The sequence below is a fragment of the Notamacropus eugenii genome, chromosome 5 (assembly GCF_028372415.1).
Source record: "Notamacropus eugenii isolate mMacEug1 chromosome 5, mMacEug1.pri_v2, whole genome shotgun sequence".
NCBI lineage: Eukaryota > Metazoa > Chordata > Mammalia > Diprotodontia > Macropodidae > Notamacropus > Notamacropus eugenii.
Genome location: NC_092876.1, coordinates 178,397,795 through 178,419,295, shown reverse-complemented (window position 1 = coordinate 178,419,295; position 21,501 = coordinate 178,397,795). Strand labels below are relative to the sequence as shown.

Genomic DNA, 21,501 nt, shown 5'->3' with positions numbered 1-21,501 from the left:
TCAACATGACTAAGGTGAAACTGTATTTAATAGGAATGTATGTGTAGAACCTATATAAGATTGCACGCCATCTCAGAGAAGGAGTGGAGAGGGAGGGAGGGGACAAATCTAAGATATATGGAAATGATTGTAGAACACTGAAAACAAATAAAATAATTATAAAAAAATAATAAAATACAAAAAAAAGTTATTTTAAATAGAAAAAAAAGTTAGTTTCCCCATCCAATTCCCTTGCTTGGCCTGGGCCTTTGAACCTAAGAGGCCAGATTGTTCTTAATAAGTTGTCTCATGGTAGTGGTGACAGAGATGATCAGGCCATCTATGATCTGGAAGGGGATCTTATAGAATTAGGGTTACACATACCAAGGCCTGTGTCAAACATACTATCTGTTTCTGACTATATGAACATCTTGGGCTGGTACTCCTTCACTGTGATGATGGCTTTCTCATGCAGCTTTTCTCCCACCTTCTCTGACTGATTTGCCTTTCCTACTCTGTGGTTAAGGCCACCTAATGGACACAAGCAGATGTCCTTGGAGTTCTACCAAAAGAAACCATGATGCCCATCTAGACCAACCATGGGATTCACTTGCTGAAAAAATGGTCATCATGGCTTCTTCTTTTGGTAGAACTCCAAGAACTTCTGCCATAGCCCATCACACTCAAGCTGTAAAAGATATCCTTAAACTCAATCAGTTTTTGTAAGACTCGGTCCAGTTCCACTGAGGAGAGACATATTTCATTGAAGTCATTGAATTCATAGTTGATGTCTTGAATGTCAATAGTTCCAGTGGAGTAGGTGCTCTTCTTGTAATAGAACTTGCTAGTCTTGCAATATAGGATCAATGTGTGCAGCACAGCAAACAAGACCACCTATACCTTCTACCTCTCCAGCTCTTGCTAGCTATGTGATCCTGAACAAGTCACTTAATCCTGTTTGCCTTAGTTTTCTCATATATAAAATGAGCTGGAGAAGTAAATGGTAAACCACTCTAGTATCTTTGCCAAGAAAATCTCAAATGAGGTCACAAGGAGTCAGACACAACTGAAGTGACTGAACCACAACAACAAAAACAGAGAAGAAGATAGACTCAGGGTGCAGAATAAGGCACATATTTTTGGAAAGGGCAAAGGTGGAAATCTGTTTTATTTGATTATGCGTATTTTTATACCTAGTTTGTTTTTCTTTTTATGATGGGGGAAAATACAAAGGAGAGAATTTTTTTTATTAAAAAACCAAAATTGTTTTTAAAAAAGAATTCCCCTCTCACCTAAAAAATAATATAAAATAGAGTAAAGGATTCATGGGGAATGGAGACGGCATTCAAGGCAAGTCGAGAAAGTGCACAGCCTATATAAGGGAAGATAAGTAATAGTTCAGTTTGGCTGCTCAGAAAGGGAACGTAATAAAAAATTGGACTAGAAAGGTAGAGTAGCTCCAGATTGAGAGCAACAGTTTATCCAAATTATAATAATAGTATCTAGGAGGAATTAAAATAACCCTGATATGTGCTAGCTTTGCAAATCTACAAGGAAAAGTAGAGTTAATGGGAGAATTCATTTATAAGGGCTGAGAATTCATTGAGCTAATTGTAAAAGCATTATAGTAGTCAAGTCAACTGGTATTTATTAAATGTCAACTAGAATTTATTAAGTGCCTACTATGTGCTTGGCTCTGTAGATACAAACAAAAGCAAATATAGAGAAGACTGTTTTAATCCTGGGAAGGTGGCAGGTTTAAAAGCCCTTTCTAAAAGGCTATGGGGCTGGGGGTGAGGGGCTCACCCCAATCAGATTGAATTTCCAAGATTTGTAGAATCGCTCCAGGACAAAAGGAATTGTATGGGTCTGGTTGAGTCTCCCATTAGTTTACACATGGAGATGGCCATCATACAAACACATTAGCTGGTCTGGGAAGATTAGTTCAAGAGAGATGGACTTTGAATAGTTATCTGGAATCATTTAAAAATAAAGGCCTGGATTCTCATTTTTTATCAGCTCTGCTCTGCACCATTTTATTTTCATTTATATTGTGTTTTCAAACTAGATCTATGCCTATATAAGTTAAAGAGAAAGCTTTTTCACTGAAGAAGATGATAAAACCTCCCTTGGTAAGCTTGCAAAATCACTTGTAATGGGTTCCCTCTGCTATTCTTGGCTAATTGTACCCAGAGATTCATTTCTATTTAATTTATTGTCCTTACACCCCAATCTCCACTACAAACTCTGCCTCTCCACCCCCACATCAGGGCTGCTAGGGGGCACAGTGGATAGAGTTCCAGGCCAGGAGTCAAAAAAACACATCTCCCTGAGTTCAAATCTGACTTCAGACACTTCAGAGCTAGGTGACCTTGGGCAAGTCACTTATTTGCCTCAGTTTCCTCATACGTAAAATGATCTGGAAAAGGAAATAGCAAACTGCTCCAGTATCTTGGCCAAGAAAACTCCAAGTGGAGTCATGAAGTCTGATATGACTGAAACAACTGAACATCTAATCCGTTTGGTTTAGATGAAAACCCAAAGAGATCACATAAATTGCCTCAGGTTACCTTTCTAGTTAGTGGTGATTTCGGGACTAAAACTCAAATATCTTGATTTGTATCCAATGCCCCCTCCCTCAACCACACCACACTGCCTCTCCTTGCTTCTTTTGAACACCTTCTCTCTCTCATTTTGTCTACCTCCATTCCTTAACCAGGTCCTTTGTTCCCTTCTTAACTTTAATCCTCTTTCAATTTCACTTGCCTGTAATATCCTCCATTTTCTCCTCTTACATGCCCTTATTTTTCTGTCTTTTGAAGAATCTCTAATAACCCTGATTCCAGTCAGCCAAATACTAAGGATTTACCAAATCTGTGATGTGTGTCTGGCCCTAGAACCATTGCCCTATCCAAACCAAATCCATCAAATAACCACAGACACTGTAGTAGGAACAATGTCTTTAAACCCTATACCATGAAGGCTGGGCTAATTTTTCTTTAAAAGTCACTGAAATGATCTTTAAGACTTAATTGGTCCAGTAGATTAAGGCTTGCACAACTAATCTAACTTCTAAGTAGTTTCTAAAAAGTAAATATCCGCCCTCCCCCAAAGAGGTATATATTGGGCTGTGAACTAGGTCATCTGATACTTTCCTGGAGAGTCAGTCTGTATGGGGAAAAAGTGGGGAAGAAAGGGAAGAACTCCTAAGAGTCTGAGTGGCCTTCATAGGACAAGGGGAAAGAGGTGCAAGTACTGGGGGATGCTATGAGATGCCAGAGAAGTTTCTTTTCTATTGATTGGTCTACCATCAGTCCTTAAAGCCACTCCAAGACGATTCAGTGTTCAAAAAAGCAAATTCAACCTTGGTTTAGAAACATTGCCAAGATCACTGCTTTGTAGATAGTTATTTGCATGATGTCTCTTCCATTAGACTACAAGTTCCTTGAGGGCAGGGACTGTCTTTTGCCTCTTTTTGTATCCCCAGTGCTTAGCACAGTATCCGACACATAGTAGGTGCTTTAATAAGTATTGATTTCTTTATTATCTGGATAGATTGTTCAGTAGACTGAAACCTTAAATAATTTCAGTACATCAGAAGCAGCCAGGTGCTTGGGAACAAAGGAACCTGAAGGAGGAGAGAAATGGGGGGAAAGGAGGGGAAGGGGGGAGTCAGAGCAAGGAAGTTGATCCAGGAAGCCAAAGCGCTGAGAAAGTGCTCAGGTTGACTTGCCCAAAGGTTCTTGGCAGCCTTTAGCAGCAGGTGGCTAGCCGCCTAACTTAGGCTGTCCCTGAATGCTGTGCTCTCAGGCAGCTAAGACAAAGGAATGAACTCTAGACCCCAGAATCCTGTAGAAGAAATGACAAGCAGTTTGATGAACAGGAGCAAATTAAAGGGAACTCCAAGGGCCCTCGTTGCATTCCTCCACCACAGGAGAGGCCATGGCTTGGGTTTTGGTTGTTTTTGGCCTCGGTGCTGACCTGGGGCCCTATTTCCTCCTCCTCTCCCCCCCCCCCCCACTACTCCGCCTCTTTCCCCTGCTTTTAAAAAGCATTTAAAGGGTTTTGTCAGTGAATGATCCTATTCATAAAGCAGCTAGTGATGACAGTTCAACTTTCTAAATGGGTTCTTAACTGTGTTCCTAATAAATCCGAAACATAAATAAACAGTGGAGAAAGAGCAAATGAGGGAGAAGAAAGTTCAGAGGGCAAGGCCAGGGAGATGGCTCTGGTTCACAGGTATGAAATTTCCCTTTATAACCACTCTTCCTCTCCAATTGCCTTCCACCCCTGAAGCTCATTCCCCCTTTGGCCATCTGAACTGCTGCTGGTGTGATATGCTTAGAGAGAAGGGCAAAGAGGAGAATGGGAACATAGGGTCATGCATTTTAGTTTTCGAACTAAAAAAAGATGCTGCTGTTCATCATGCCTGACTCTTCATGACCCCATTTGCAGTTTTCTTGACAAAGATACTGGGAAAGTTTATCATTTCCTTCTTCAACTCACTTTACAGATGAGGAAACTGAGACAAACAAGGTTAAGTGACTTGCCAAGGGTCACACAACTAAGAAGTGTCTGAGACCAGATTTGAACTTAGAAAGATGAGACTTCCTGACTCCAGGTCCAGCACTCTCTCCACTATGTTGTGCCACCCAACTTCTCCCCACCCCCAGCCCCCAAAAGAAAGCTCTCAGACAGTAGTTAGTCCAGTTCCCTTGTTTTACAGATAAAGAAACTGAGGGCCAAAAGAGGGAAGTCATTTTCTTGAGGTCACTCAAGTATTTGGGATCCAAGCTTGAAGTAAAGCCTTCTTTCCCCTGAATGATTATGTCTAAGAGGAAATGGTCATTTTAGCTGATCACCAACAACAGCATTTAGTAAAACATGAGTGTGAAGTAGGGCCCCAGAAGTAATAAGTGACCAAAAAAGAGAAAGAAAGAAAACAAACAGCAGACAAGGGAATGAGGACTGTCATTCCATCTAATGACAAATTGAGATGAATAGGGTCTGTCTCTGGAAGTCAATGAGGCAGAAATGGACTAATTGCAGATTCACCTTTCCTTCCAGATCCGCACCCAGATTACAAACTGTATTACAAGCATATTAGTACCTGTCCCACACCACCCTCCACCCAGGATTTGGGTGACAATCTGGGATTAGCTGGTATATCCAGGTGAATGTAGCAAACACCTTTTGTTCCAGTGTTAATCACTATTCCAGGTGCACTAGGGTCTGAGATCGGACTTTAACCCTTTCCTTGGGGTCTAGACACGATAGTGTTCAGGTGAGCTCAGTTTCCTGACCAGTAAAAATTAAATGCCTTGAGGGTAGGGACTGTCCAGTGTCTAGAACAGTGCCTGACATATAGTGAGCATTTGATAAATACTTATTGAATGAATAAATGAATCTGACCCCATCTCATTGGAGATTGAGCGTAAGTAATAATCATCCTCCCTCCTTTCTATCCCAACTCCAACTAGATTTTCAACTATGACTACCACTACTTGAGGACAGGCATTATTCTACTTCTTCTGCCTCTCCCTTTCCCCCACCAAAAAAAAATACACACTCAGAACAGCTGGTACAGTTTTGGGCACTTGTTAGAAGCTCAATACAACTTGTTTATTTGAGTTCTGCCCAGTTCTGCAGACGATTGGGAAAATCCAGTGTAGCAGAGAGGCTAGAAGGCAGTCCCTGGTAGGATTCACAAGGGTTAGGTACTGAGCTCTGCATTCAGCATGCCAGATTGTATGTCAAGTTCATTGTTGATGTACCAAGTGTGGTTGTTCTGAGCTTGCTCAAGTTCTCATTGAGATAATTAGGTTCCCTGGTATTTCTAACATTACCTAGGATTCTCAAAGATTATTGAAAGAGTTGATAATTAAAGCAAAGGCCCATTTAGCTCTTATAATGAATCCCACAAATGACTGCACACAGAATATTTCCACTGGGCTGAAACCAATGACCATATTTTGTCATTGCTACTGTTCAGTCATGTCCAACTGTGAATGACCCCATTTGGGGTTTTCTTGGCAAAGACACTGAAAATGGTTTGTCATTTCCTTCTCCAGTTTATTTTACAGACAAGGAAACTGAGGCGAACAAGGTTAAGTGACTTGTCCTGGGTCATACAGCTGGTAAATAAGATTTGAACTCAGGAAGATGAATCTCCAGGTGGAGCACTCTATTCATTGGGCCACCTAGCTGCCCCAGTCATATTACATATCCATCATAATCTTGAAATTCAAATAATTTGCTGCTTTATGGGATTCATTATTCACACTACTTATCGAAATAATTATAACCTAGAAATCTAGTGTTTTGTTCAGTAAAAGGGGAAAGAAAAAATTCTCAATATACAAATAAGAATCAGGTATGGAACAGCTAGTTTATCCCTACGAAGAAAAGAATATCCCAAGCAATAAAGAATCATAGAATGGTTAGTATATCATCTAGTAAGATATCACTACTAGTAAAGTCAGTTGAAGGCCAATACTTAAGCCTCATTGGAACACAGTGCCAGGCTGCTAAGGAACCATTTTGCCTGTCACCTCTACAATGTCATTGCCTAGTTAAACATGAAACAGGACTGTCATTCCCCTACCTTCCCTATCTAACATCAACAGTTTCCTTGTTGAGAGTCTGATTCTGCTGTTGCTACTACAAACACAGGAGAGGTAAGGCAGCTGAGGCATCTAGTACTGCTAGTGATTCCCTACTCAACATGAATGGCTAGGCCCAGAGTACTCCAACCCAGTCTTTATATTTGGGCAGGAAAGGACCTTTTTTCTACCTTTGACTGATTTCACATCTTTTCATCTAGAAATTGTCTTCAAGAGACCTGTCAGCTAGAAATTATCTTTTTTTTTTTTTTGCAGGTGTGGCTCAGGATTTTGGGAGAAGACAGAGAATATCTGAACATGATCCAAAGATATGGGGAACTTACTTTTTTATATAATCATATATTATATGTAATACTATAATCAGAAAACTTTAAAATATATATTAATTTTTCTACATATGGGAATTATTCTCCCTCCCTTATCCCCCCATTCTAGTAGTAGGTGTCTATGTCATCAAGATCTTCTGGCTCCTGGTTTCCCTATTTTCAAACTGGAACAATTGTCCCTAGTCTTTGACTACCGTTTCCCCCCTTCCTCATCATGAGAGTTCTTGAGCCCTTAATACAATAACCAAGCTTCGATTATCATCTTCCTCCTTCCCCTTTCTCCCACAACCCCTCTGCTACTTCAGATTACTCAGTGTTTCAGGCTGTGTCAATTGACCAACCTTTGACCTAAGGCAACGTGGTACAGTAAAAACTTGGATTTGGAATCTAGAAAATATGGGTTGGATTCTTAGCCCTGCTATTTATTGCCCATGTGACCTTAGGTAAATCACATTATTTCGCTGAGCCTCAGTTTCCTAACCTGTAAAATGAGGGGGTTGGGCTGGATGACTTCTAGACTTCTTTTGGTCCTAATTAAATGGTCCCAATAACATTGATCCTAAGAAGGGCAAAATCAATCTGCTCCAGAAAGCCATTTTCTTTGGTATTATGGCAAGTATTTGGACAGAGAGAATTTTTTTTCTCTTTCCATCAGATGCTTAAGCAGCTCCCCACAAATCCAATGCCCTCTCACTGCTCCTCCTTAATACCCCTCTGCTACTCTCTCTGAAAGTCCATGCAATGCATTTGGCCAAGTAATCTACCAGGAGGACCCACTGGTGTGCCGGACCCACGGTCCTTTCTCCCTGTGTGCTCTAGGGAAAACAGGAGCTCATTGTTTCTAATGGATAATGGGCATGTTGTGACATTGAGAATTCAGATTGTTTTGATTTCCCTTGCTGGTCCAGAGAATGTGGCCAGCTCTGAGGCCTGCTGACAGGGAGGATGTCTTTAATTGTCATGGACTAAAAAGGCTACTTACAGTGGTTTTTAAACTGGGAGATCTTAAGGTTCTTTGCTAATGAGCTGTCATTATACTCATTCTATAGGTAAGACAACTGAGGCATAAACAAGTCAAAAGTTTTTCCTTGATTTCTCTTAAGAAAGTTACTTAGCAAAATAAGAGTAACTGCCAAAACTCACATTTCTAAAGGGTTTCAAGGTTTATGAAACTTTGCAAGCACTTCATTCGCCTCTTTTTTACTCATTTATTGGACTTCAGAAATGGGTACAGACTAGCAAGTAGCTAGATTCTCAGGCAAGAAAATAAATTAGATAAAGAACCTTTGTACCTACAGGGAATATATGGTTTAAAGGAGGAGACAAGGTAGCACATGTCATCACTGGAAGCATGTAAGGACCATTACGAGAATGTCCAAGGTCAGGGTGAGTCAGTGATTTTGTTACCAGCTTAGAGAGTAAACAGGATTGATTAGGTAAGTCTTCCTGGAGGAGGTGACTTTAATAGAGGGAAGGTGTATAAGGGCTGTTCCAGAGCACTCTAGATTTAGTTCTAGAAGAGCCTCAGAAGTGATGTGTTTCAACGCTCCCATTTTACAGAAGAGGGAGGAAACCAAAACACAGTGAAGTTAAGCAATTTACCCAGGGTAATACAAGCATTAATTAGCATAGCTGAAATTTGGATCTAGGACCTTGGACTCTAATTCCAGAAGTCTTTCTACTGTATTTCAATTTGGGATGTCACAAAACCACTGAGACTAGATCTTCTATAAACTGGGGCCTTCAGGATTGCTCAGAAATCCTTTTTTTCTTTGATGAATGATTATCCACAGCAGCTATTGAAAACTCTCCTTTCTCCTTAAGTCCCCTAATCTACTCCCAACTCCCTTTTCAATGTAGGTGGGCAGTATGAGTGGTCTTAGAGAATGGAGTAGAGGCAGGTGGGGATCTGGAAGAAAGGGCAGAAAGGCTAGCAGGACTGGAATAAATGATGGTGGTCTAGGATTCAGAAGACAATGAGAACAGAAAAGACAGGTTGACTCAACTGGCGTAGAGTTTGGATTTTGGAAATTAAATATTTGGTTCTGGAAAGATTAGAGAGACCCTTGAAGGTTATAAGCAGCACTAACAAATATAAGAATCTATGAAGTCCATAGAAACCTTGGATGATCAATTTGGTGCAATGTCTATTTCAATACAGCCCAAGCAACACAGAATTGTGCTAATCATGGAATGCTGATGCATTGTTGATGGAGTTGTGAACTGATCCAGCCATTCTGGAGAACAATTTGGAACTGTGCTCAAAGGGAATCAAACTGTACACACCCTTTGATCCAACAATGTCACTTCTAGGTCTGTATCTCAAAGAGTTCATAAAAAAAGGAAAGGAACCACATGTACAAAAATATTTACAGCAGTTCTCTTGGTGGTGGCCAAAAACTGGAAATCAAAGAGATGTCCATCAATTGGGGAATGGCTGAACATAAGTTGTGGTATGTGAATGTAATGGAATACTATTGTTGCATAAGAAATAATGAGCAAATGGACTTCAGAAGAACTTGGAAAGACTTACATGAACTGATGCTGAGTGAAGAGAGCTGAACCAGAGCATTGTACACAGTGACAGCGACATTGTTCGATGACCAGCTTTGATAGACTTAGCTCTTCTCAGAAATGCAGTGATCTAAGACAGCTCCAAAAGACTAAATTTGGAAAATGCTATCCACATCCAGAGCAAGAACCATGGAGTCCTAATGCAGATTGAAGAATACTATTTTCTCTTTCTCCTTTGTTTTTTTCTTTTTCATGTTTTTTTCCTTTTTTTCTGATTCTTCTTTCACAACATTACTAATGTAGAAATATGTTTAATATAAATATATATTATAGCCTATATCAGATTGCATGCCATCTTGGGGAGAAAGAGAGGGGGGATATTTAGAACTCGAAATCTTATAAAAATGAATATTGAAAACTAGATTAATTAAAAGAAGCATGCCAATCATTCAGTGAATTGGCTCATATAAGACTGCATATTTAGAATGAAAATCCTTCTCCCCACCCCAAACCACTTTCAGTCTTGGAATATCAGACCTGACTTGTCTATGTGGATAAAACTGACTGGACAGTTGGGTACTATCTCTCCATCTCACTTTCTGCTATGTAGACCTGAGCTAATAAATCACTAAGCTTTTTGAGGTTAACAGCTCACACTGTCTTGAAGGTCAGTCCAGTTTCAGTCCAACCCAGCCCAGGACTATGAGTCAAGTTAGGCTAATGCTAGAAATGAAAGATCACAAGGAGGTCAGGCAAATTTTAGGACTGCCTGTGAAAGGAAGAGAAGGTGAGATGCTAATGTAATTTCCAAAGTCTCACGACAAATTAGTATCAGTTCAGTCTACTTGGAGGCCTCACACACACACAGCTTGGTTTTTCATTTATACTTTGAATTAAGCTGGATCTCTGAGTTACTCCTCTCCTTGTAACTCCATGAATCTTTACACAGAACATCCATAAACAAGACCAAGGGCACCATGACCCAGAGGACTTGTCTTACCGTCAACTAACCCTGCTAGAACACTTTCAGAGTTTATGGTGTATCATAGAATTGCCTTGCTTACCAACATGTCAGAGTAGGGACTCAGGAGCCACACGCACAACCTGGCACACCATAATCCAAAGAAGGCAACAGAGCAATTTAAGGGGACCAGGAAGCCTGTCAGGACTGCTCCTGCCTGCTGACTCATCACCCACAGCACAGTGAAGACCTCTTCTAAATCCTAGGGTGAGGGTGGAAGCTGACATGGGAGCGGCAAAGAGCTAGCAAACTCTTTCTAAAAGCTTAGCAAGGATCTCAGCCAGCCCCTGGGTACTCAAGAGTGGGACTTTGCTGACAATTGGCATCTGGGTTTAATTCTTAGCACTACTCCTGATGTTAGGTGAGCCAATCCAAGGCATTTAGCTTCCCTCTCCCTAAATTTGCCTTTTTATAAAACTAAGAATAAAATTAGCCTTCTTTACATTGTAGGGAGGGGGCAAGGGAAAGAATGTCAGATGTCTGAATTAGAAAGTGCTTTGCGATCCTTAAAAAGAATGTGCCACAACATGAAGGGATATTATTTAGAGAATTCCTGACCAGGTGACCTCTGAGTTCTCTTCTAACTGAAATTCTGTGATTCTGCCAGGTTAGGGCAGCTTCCACTAAGCTAAGCAATACAAATCTTTATAGTCAGGCCTCTTGGTATAGTTTATTGAACAGAATATCTCATTACTGTTTCCCATTCCTCTTTGGAAAAAGTTACTAGGTCCAAAGGAAAACATTCAATGATTCTCTGAAGTGACCCATCCTAAGAGCCAGAGGAATTTTAGTAGTTAGTAACTCTAAAGAAAATGGATGAGGGGCAGCTAGGTGGTACGGTTGATTGAGCCCTGAAGTCAGGAGGACTTGAGTTCAAATCCAGTCTCAAACACTTACTAAATGTATGACTGAGCACATCACTTAACCCTGATTGCCTTACAAAAAAAAAAAAGGATGAGAGTAAAAGAAAGAAGAAAGGAGAAGGGGAACTGAGCTGAGTAGAGAGAAATTTTGTCTGTGAATCTTAGCTGGATGGTACAATCTGTTTAAAGCCTGTTGGACTTGGAGTCAAGAAACCCAAGTTTGAGACCTATCTCTATGTATCAGAACTGTGTGACCTTGGGCAAAATCATCCATATTTCTCTAATCCTCAGTTTTCTTCATCTATAAAACAGAAATAATGTTCATACTACCTACCTCACATGCAAAATTCTCCCTATCATTCTGTGGATCTTCCAGAGAGAATACAATCAATGTGAACAAAGCATTGTGCTATATAGTGGTACAAAGGATAGAGCACCAGCTTAGGAATCAGGAGTTAGTTCCATCAGATACTTATTAACTGTGTGACCCTGGGCAAGTCTTTTACCCCTATTTGCCTCAGTCTCCTCATCTGTAAAATGAACTGGAGAAGGCAATGGCAAACCATTTCAGTATCCTTATAAAGAAACCCCCACATGGAGTCATGCGGAATCATATACAACTGAATGACTAAACATAGTATTCTTTTCCTCAGGATGAATCTTGAGACATTTAGGAGTTACAGTTTAAAGAAGTGGAAGCAGGATGGTGTCATAGAAAGATCTAGAGTCAGAGAAGCTGGATTCAAATCCTGGTTCTGCCATTTATTAACTAGATGACTTTGGGCAAGTCTCTTATCTGAGCCACAGTTTCCTCATCTATAACATGAAATAATAGGATTAGTTGGTGACTAAGGTCCCACCCAGCTTTATGTCTATGAGAAACATCTTTTGCAGCAAAACAGTGCAAGGAGAGAGGAGATGAGCCATGCAATCTTTTAATACCAATTGGTCCTAGGCTGGATTCAACTCTGTATTAGCCTAGATCCTTTTGCTTCATAGGTTCTGACAGGTGAACTGTTGCCTGCCTTCTCTTGCCTGGAAACAATACCATGCTACTTTTTGCCACCTCCATGCCATGCAGCTGCCATTTACAGTTTGCCTTAATAATGTCTTCCCCCATCTGGGTGGCACCATAGTGCACAGAAGAGCCAGGCCCATACTCAGGAAGACTCATCTTCTTGAATTCAAATCTGGCTTCAGACATTTCACTAGCTCTGTGGCCCTGGGCAAGGCACTTAACCCTGTTGGCCTCAGTTTCCTCATCTGTAAAATGAGCTGGAGAAGCAAATGGCAAACCACTCCAGTATCTCTTCCAAGAAAACCCCAAATGGGGTCACAAAGAGTTGGACATTACTGAGAAATGACTGAACAGATGGTTGAAATCAGGAACTATCTTGCTTCATTATATTTGTTCTGCCAATATTTAGCTTAATGCCTTAATTTATCAAGTACATGGTAAGTGCTTCATAAATCATTTATGTATTATGTATCTATGTATCTATATACTTATCTATTACCAAGGTTAGGGAAACGTATCTATAATTCCAGGCCCCTTAACAGTCCTCCTAGGTAGTCTAGGCTCCTTCTCCAGCCTTTTCACTCTCTTAATTCTGGTGACTTCCTTCTGTTAATCATTTCCCATTTTTCCCCTACCTAGTTTGCTTTGTATATATTTATTTGCATGTTTTCTCCTCCCTTACATTGTGAACTCCTTTTAGGCAGGGATTGTCTTTTGCCTTTTTTTGTATCTCTAGCACCTAGCACCGTGCCTGGCACATAGTAGGCATTGAATAAATGTTTATCGATTAGTTGATTGATAAGTTGATGGGTAATCCTTTCATCAGTGCAAATTGAGATCTCCTCCAATTCTTTTCAAACTGTGAAATTCGCATCCATGTATTCTATAAGAGCTACTCAATAAAATAAAGCCTTACCTCTGACTCTTTTAATATCTTAATGATATACTTTTGCCTTTGTATCACATCTGGATTTGCACATAGTTTGTTGGTTTGAGAGCTGGGGTTTACTTCCTCCAGGGGTGTTATGCTTCTAATTATTATTATTAAGTGTGCTGACTTGGCCATTAGACAAAGATCACACACTGAGAGCAACAGCTGTATGAGCTCTAGTTAACATTCTCTGCTTTCTTTTCTACCACTTGACAAAGTGAGGTAGGGCTGGGACAAGATAATGACCAGCCATACCAGGGGACTCATTAGAAAGGAAGGGAGCCCCAGAGCTAGGGACTTCAAATGTGAATTTCTGAGTGCTTCATTGTTCCATTGAAATGATTTTAAGTTGCCTTAATTATAAGCATTGGGAGCCAAGAACCGGAAACAGGGTATCATGCTAAGAGACTGGAGGCATGCACATGAATATGGACTTTAGGAACATGCAGGTCCTTTCCCCTGGCATGACAGTCATCATTACAAGCTACTCCCAAAGAGGACAAATGTTGGATACTCCATGTCAGATTTCAAGGATGCAGAGAACAAACATAAGTTGATACTCCTTAAGTTGATAGAGACCTTTCCGGAGTGGACTGAGTAGGATGGGAGATTGTGCCTCAAGAGCTAAAATGACTTTTCACAACTGCGTGGCCCCATCACACATCTTCTGGATCATGGTGTTGCTTCCCACTGGACCATGAGCTGGTGAACTACTGCCAATGGACCCGGCCCACTACAGAGCTTGGAAATTCAGGCCTCCTGAAACCAGATGCCACATCTCCTGACTCCTACCCAGTCTAGGGCTCCCTACATTTGATTCAGTGAAACCTACCTGTATTAAATACCTACTATGAGGCAGCCATAGAACTAGGTGCCTGGGATAAAAAGATCAGTGGAACACAAACCCTGTTATAAACAAACTTATATCTAGGGACATGCATTTACCCTCAAACAATTGCCTTTCAGGTCTCTTTCCACTCTTGGGAAAGCTAAGTATGAAATTCCTTGTCAAATCCTTCTCCCCACCCCAAGACAATAAACACACAATCCTGTTCAATTATTTATTTTTTAATTAAAAAATAAAAGTTATCTTAACACATTTGAATTGGAGCCGTTGGGGATGGCATCCCCTGGAGCAAGGCTATAGGAAAAATGTTCTTGGGTCACCTTATTACCCTTTCATTGGTACAAAGGCACACGTCAAACAAACAAACAGGAACTTTCTTCAGAAGCAACTCTAATAATTCAGAACTCCCTTAACCCCTGACCCACCCTGCCCTTCCCCCTCCCCTCAAAAATTTTTAAATGTTTTCTTTTAAAACCTACAAGAAATAAGTGCTAGTTCACCAAGGATACTAGGCAGCTACCCCAGTTCCTCCATATCTCTCTGTTGTGATTGGTGGTTGCCCTGGGGCAGATAGAGAAAAGAGCTATGGTATCCTCCCTCTTTGTTCCAGGATGCAGCTTACATCATGGATAGGTTTCTTGTACCCAGCCAGAGTACCACAACCATCTCCATGACGACCATGGTGTCAGTGAGAGATCCACAGAGAGCTCTCTTCCTTAGCAAGTTGGATAGCCCTGTGGCTAGCACACCCTTTCAACAGGAGCAAGGCCTAAAACAAACAAGTCTTCATTCAAGTGCATGCATGCCGCTGATGATGTGAGAACATTCTGGGAGGAAGGGAAGGATTTGCCTGCCTTCTCTCCTCCCCAGGCACATCAGGTATGAGTTCTTTGGTGAGCTTTTTCTCCCTACTTCCCCCGCCTCATCTCCTCTTACCCTCAGTCAGTCACTCCCTCCCCTCCCAAGAAAGGGTCAGTTTTAACTTGATGAGGAGGTTTCAGAAGATGGCAGTGGCAGCTCCTGGGACTGGCTACTGGGGACCTCAGGAGCCTCTGTGGGGAGATCAGATGCCTTGGGTTCCTCTGGAGGTTCCAGTTTCTTATGTTCCTGAGTGGGCTCTAGCACATCCTGCTTCTGAGCTTGACTGTTCATTTTCTCTTCAGCCTCGATCTCTTCTGAGGTGGGGATGGAGTTCTTCTTGGGACGCCCTTTGGGCTTGGTAGGAGCTTCCTGTCCACCTTTAAGAACCTGGAGAGCAGGAAGAGGAGAAGCGATATGAGGGAAAGAGCTACTTAAAGGATATCCAACAGATTCAGTTCAAACAGTTATTAAATACTATATGTGAAGCCACAGGCAACATGGTGCAGTGGAATCCTGCCTCTGAAGCTGGCTGCATTCTGCTGGCTGCTATGATTGGTACACAATACAGGGGGAAGGAATCACAGAAAACAAAAGACAATAGCACTAACAAAGAGAACACGAGCAGGGGGAGAAATCCTGATGCCCAAGTTAAGCCTTGGAGGAAGATAAGGATTCCAAGAAGAAGAGATGATGAGGGAGTCTGTTCCATATATGGGCTGTTTTAGATACTTCAAGATAGGATTTAGACTATTAAGTTTGGAGAACAACTAGGAGTTCAGGTTGGCTGGAATGTAGACTTAATGAAGGGGAATATTATGAAAAAAGGCTGAAAAGTAAGGAGGAGCACATCATAAAGGACCCTTAATGCCACATGAAACAATCTCTCTCTTTCCCAACAATTAGCACCAAGGTGATGACAAGGGACCTGGATCTTGTATCTATCAAGAATGAAATTGGAGTCATGCTCCTGTACCGTATCTCCCAACTTCTCTGGCCCAAATCAAATTCTTCTGTCTCTGTACTCAGGAGATGGCTCCTCCTGTTTGTACCACATACACATGGGCATTTACCCATACATTATCTATCTTACCTGGCTCACCTGTGTACTTCCCTAACAAAACTGTAATGCCTTGTGTGAATGTGTCTTACATATCTTATTTAATCCCCACAATTCCAGAAATAGTTATAGGACACATAAAATATAAGACAATAGGAATGGGAGAGGCTTCTATTAAGGGCTAGTCCCTTCAAAATAGGGCAATATCCCTAAATACCCCAGTGAAGTTATCACACTGAGTAATATAGACTGTATCTCCTTGAGAACTGAGATTCCTTTTTGTCCTCTTATCTCCAGCCCTTAGCAGAGTGCCTTGCACATAGTAGGTACTTAATGTGTGTGTTCATCCTTTGTTTCCAAAGAAGATCATGCCATCAGAGAAATAATGACATGACTTGCACTTGACTTTGTTTTGAGTGAGGGAGGGCTGTGCAGGTCACCAGCCTCACTTCTCCTCCACAGCCATCTGAATCCAGTGACCAGATGACCCAGGATGAGGCAATTGGGGTTAAGTGACTTGCCCAAGGTCACACAGCTAGTGAGTGTCAAGTGTCTGAGGTGAGATTTGAACTCAGGTCCTCCTGACTCCTGCACTGGTGCTCTATCCACTGCACCACCAAGCTGCCCCAGGTACTTAATAAATATTTCTTGAATCTCTTAGGTAATCAATTTATAGTCATGTTCAATTAAATTGATTTGAACTGAGTGTTCACTAGGAACATGTAGGAACAATGTCTTGCCCTATGTCAATAACATTATCTTTGGCAGCTCTCCGTTAGCCCCACTCCTAATCTCTGTCCATACTACTTTCCTTCTGAGGCATCCTATTAGGGTGTTGTTAATGGATTATTTGAATTAATTATTATCATGCGCCAACAACTGCCCACAACTTAGGGTTATTAATGATAAATAGAACAGTCATTAAGATGTTGTAATTGGGTTAATGAGCTCTCACATGGACCAGTCACTTAAGTGCTAAAAGTTCAAGTTAATAAACATGTATGTTGAGTAACTGCTATGTATAAAGGGCCTTGTTAACTAACAAGGGCCCCAAGATAAAAGTGGAATAGTCTTTGCCCTCAAAGAGTTTACATTTTCCTAGTGGGGGTGAGGGGAACACAGTGAGTGAACAAATGAGTAAAAAAAGAAAAGACAATTGGAGGAGGGAGAAAACACTAACAATTACCTGAGCTGACCCTTGGAGAAAGGAAAAGATCTTAAGAGATGGAGGAGAGGGACAGAGCAGAGAGAAAGAGAGATGGGATGCCAAGTGTAGAAAACAGTAATTCGCTTGGACTACAATGTCCAAGGAGGAAGGAAGGAAGGAAGGAAGGAAGGAAGGAAGGAAGGAAGGAAGGAAGGAAGGAAGGAAGGAAGGAGACTAATATCAAGTGAAGCTGGAACTGGTAGGTCAGAGTCAGACAGCAAAAGGCCTGAAATGTCAAGTTGAGCCACAAGGAAGCATTGAAGACTTTTCAGTAGGAGAGATCAGACCTCTATCTTAGGAATCCAGTTCAATAAACATACTGATCAGTATGGCATAGGGGAAAGGGTGACGCATTTGGAGTTAAGGGGCCTACACCCTACAGAAGGTAGACTTGTCAAGACAGAAATATTTATTAAGGTCCCACTAGGTGTCAGGCACTACGCAAGCTGCTGGGGATACAAGCTGTGTACAATCTGCCCCTAAGTTTCCTTCTGGCTCTACATCTATGCTCCTAAGCACTTTCTATGTGCCAGGAGCTGTGGTGGGGAAGCATCTTGGATACAAAGAGCAACCAAACAGTCTCTCCCCCAAGGAGCTTACAGAGGGGGAAACAAACACATACATAGATAAACAAATTTTTTAAATGAATGAATGCATGAATGAACAAAAAAAACAAACATACAACATAAATACCGAGTAATTTAGAGGATAAGGAGAACAATAATAACTGGAGGAAGGAGAACAAGTCCAAAGCAGGAGACAGCATCTGGGCTGAGCCATGAAAGGACCTGGAAATTCAAGGAAAGGAGAACATTCCAGGAATAGGAAACAGCCTCTGCAAAGTCAAAGAGGTGGGAAATGGAATGCCATGCACAGGAATCAGAAAATAGGGCAGTTTGACTGGAAAGCAATTTTTGAGAGGAAGTGTCATGAATGCAGTCTAGAAAGATGGCTGTTCAGTTCAGACATTTTTCAGTCATGTCTGACTCTTTGTGACCTCATTTGGTGTTTTCTTAGCAAAAGATTCTGATTTGCCATTTCCTTCTTCCAGTTCATTTTACAGATAAGAAAACTGAGGCAAAGAGGGATGAAGTGACTTGCCCAGGGTTACATGCCTAGTAAGCATCTAGGGCCAGATTTGAACTCAAGAAAATGAATCTTCCTGACTCCAGGCCTGGTGCTCTGTCCACTATGCCACCGAGGTATTAAATGTAAGCTTAACATAAGGAGGTGAAAGTTCCTAACAATTGGGGCTATCAGAAAGAGGAAAAGGATGCCTCAGGAAGTCATGGACTCCATTCAAGTAAAGATTAGGTGATCACTTGATGGGGGTATTGTACCGGAGAATCTTTTGTTCAGGTAGGGGTTCGACCAGGGATGTCAGATCCCTTCCAACTTTGAGACTATGACTCCCAGCAAAGACTGAGATAAAAGGATGGATAATAAAAAGCCTTGTTATATGTGCCTGCCTACTCTCCCTGTGCCTGGCTCTGAAACCTTTTGATTTAGCCTAATTATACTAATTACAAGGGCAAATAGAAGAACAGAGATGTATCAGTGAATTAGCCTTCTATGAGACAAGTATGCCCTTGGTGGCTGGGATACAAAGAAAGATAATAAACAATTCCTTCCCTCAAGGAGTTTACAATCTTAAGGATAACTAAGAGGATTATATTTCCATTGTTTTCATATTCAGGTCCTCCCTGTGTCTTTTACTTACTGTATCTCATACTTAATTTTTAACTTCCTAATTGCTAAATGTATCACCATGGGTTCTCAGGGCTCAAATTCTTATTAACTAGATGGTGAGGTACCACCTTGGCCAAGTTAGTTTCAGTGAGTTTCACTGTCTCTGTTAATAAAATAAAAGAGTTGGACTAAATGATCTCTGAGGTCTCTTCCAGATCTAATAGTCTATGGATCCATAAAATGATTGCTTTGGGTCCAAACCTATAAACCAGAGCATACTTGAATATCTGTTCTATGATTTGGGGCTGATGAATTTTCTTGGAAATTGATGTGAAGGAAGCACTTAATAGTATAGATTGGTCCCCGCACCCCTCAAATGTGAGAGGACTTGGTTTCTTAAGGCTATTTAAACCACATCTTTTCAATAGCATTAAATTTCCTATGGAAATACAAAGTTTACATTGGCTAAAAGAAACTCATGTAGGTTTCATCAGCCTATTAGAGATTCCCATAGTATATTCCATAGGAATCTCAAATTCAGTATGTCAAAAATAGAATGAATTACTTTTCCTCCAAATGCACCCCACTTCTGAACTTTCCTATTTCTTTCAAGGGGACCCCCATTCTTCCAGTCACCCAGGTTTCACAGTTGTGGAATTATGCTTCATGCATTCCCTTTTCTCTCACTTCATATATCCTAGGACTTGTCAAGTCTTGTTATTTTTATCGCCACAACATTCGTCCCAGGTGTTCCCTTCTCTCTACTCATACAGCCAACACCTCAGGCCTTCATCATTTCTGGCCTGGCCTGTTGAGGTAGCTTTCTAATTTGTAACTCTCTTTTTCGTTCCTCCAATCTATCCTATACACAGTTGCTAAGGTGATTTTCCTAAAGTAAAGGTCTTCCTATGCAACTCTCCATTTAATGGACTCCAATAACTGTCTATTATTTCTACAGTAAAATTTAAACTCCATTATTTGGCATTTAAGACCCTTTACAACCTAATCTCAATATCCATTTCCTGATTTATCATTCATAACTATACACATAATTCACAGTCCAGACTGAACTTCTTACTGTTCTTCATACATACCACTCCATTTTCCATCTCTGTCCTTGCACACCCACGTATGAAACATTTTCTCATCACCACCCTAGAATAACTATTTTTCTTCAAATCTAAGCTCAAGATATACTTTTTATATTATGCTTTTCCTACTATCCTTCCCTATAGTTAGGGCCCTCCAGCTTTACTTTTTAGTGAGAGAGAGAGAGAGAGAGAGAGAGAGAGAGAGAGAGTGTGTGTGTGTGTGTGTGTGTGTGTGTGTGTGTGTGTGTGTGTGTAGAGGAGAAGGAGAGAGAAAATAAGAAGGAGGAAGGAGGAAGGAGGGAGGCAGCTAGGTGATAAAGTGGAGAAAGTGCTGAGCCAAAGTCAGGAAGTACCAAGGTAAAATTTAGCTCCAGTCACTTACTAGCTGTGTGACCCTGGGAAGCCACTTAATCTCTGCCTCACTTTCCTCATCTTTAAAATATGGATAATAATAGCCTCTACCTGCCAGGATTGTTGTAAGGATCAAATGAGATAATAATTGTAAAGTTCTTGGCACAGAGTTAATGTTATATAAATGCTAGATGGATGATGATGATGATGTACATGTATCTTCCCAATGGAATATAAGCTCCTTGTAGGCCAAAATGGTTTCATTTTTTGTTTTGTATCTCTTGCACCCAGCACAGTGTCTGGTACATAGGTGGGCTTTAAAATAGCCATTGATGCTCTGATTAGGTCAGATCTTTTGGGGGGCTGTCATGACAACATATGGCCATTGGCATTCAGGTTGAACTAGATGCCCTTGAGATTCTCTGTAACTATGAAATGAAAATGAAATTCTGTTACACAGTAACCGATATACACTACCTCCCTAAGCTTCTCAGTTACTTTACTTGTCAAATAAGGAGGTTGGACTAAATGATCTCCAACACAAAAAGAAGCATCAGAGCACTCATGAAACTAAAATAAATTCAAGTTGTTGCACTTCATCAGTGATGAGAGGAAATTCCCTCCCTTGATGAAATCACGTATCTGACCTGTGCTCTCTCCTCCCCCAAATGCCCTGCCAAAGGAAATTATGAATCTTCACCACAGAAGGAGCACTGAGTCCTCAGGTTGCTGAATTGTAATAACAAACAGATCTAATGTGTCAGACTGATGGATCTTGCCTGAATGAGTCCCTTTTCAAGCTTCCACCCCATTGGCAAAGCAAAGACAATCTTTAATAAGGCATTTGTACTGACAGGATCTCCCTTTAGGGGGAAGAGGTCTGTAGATGCATTTCCACCAAAGTCAATACCTGATCAGGATTTCAGGCTTTCTCTCGAAAGCACCCGCCTGGGAAGGATATGGTGCCAAGGTGGAGTTTGTGTTGAAAGCAGCTCCACTTACTTTGAAAGGGGTTATACAAAATTAAGTTGCCCGGTATAACAATCAAGTTATAAAAGGGCAGGTCTAAGGAAACAACCTAATTGGCAAAAGAAAGTCCAGCCCAGGCAATTAGTGAACACCA

General features: G+C 41.0%; 1 protein-coding gene across 1 annotated transcript in view; it reads right to left on the bottom strand.

Moving 5' to 3' along the window:
* Window positions 1-14,327: 14,327 nt before the first annotated feature.
* The window catches only part of BARX2 (BARX homeobox 2), an 81,716-nt gene continuing 74,542 nt past the window's right edge, over window positions 14,328-21,501 (bottom strand). Inside the window, exon 4 of the mRNA XM_072611581.1 lies at window positions 14,328-15,370. Within this exon, the coding sequence (XP_072467682.1) occupies window positions 15,101-15,370 (270 nt within the window). The 3' untranslated portion in view covers window positions 14,328-15,100. The remainder of the gene's footprint in view (window positions 15,371-21,501) is intronic.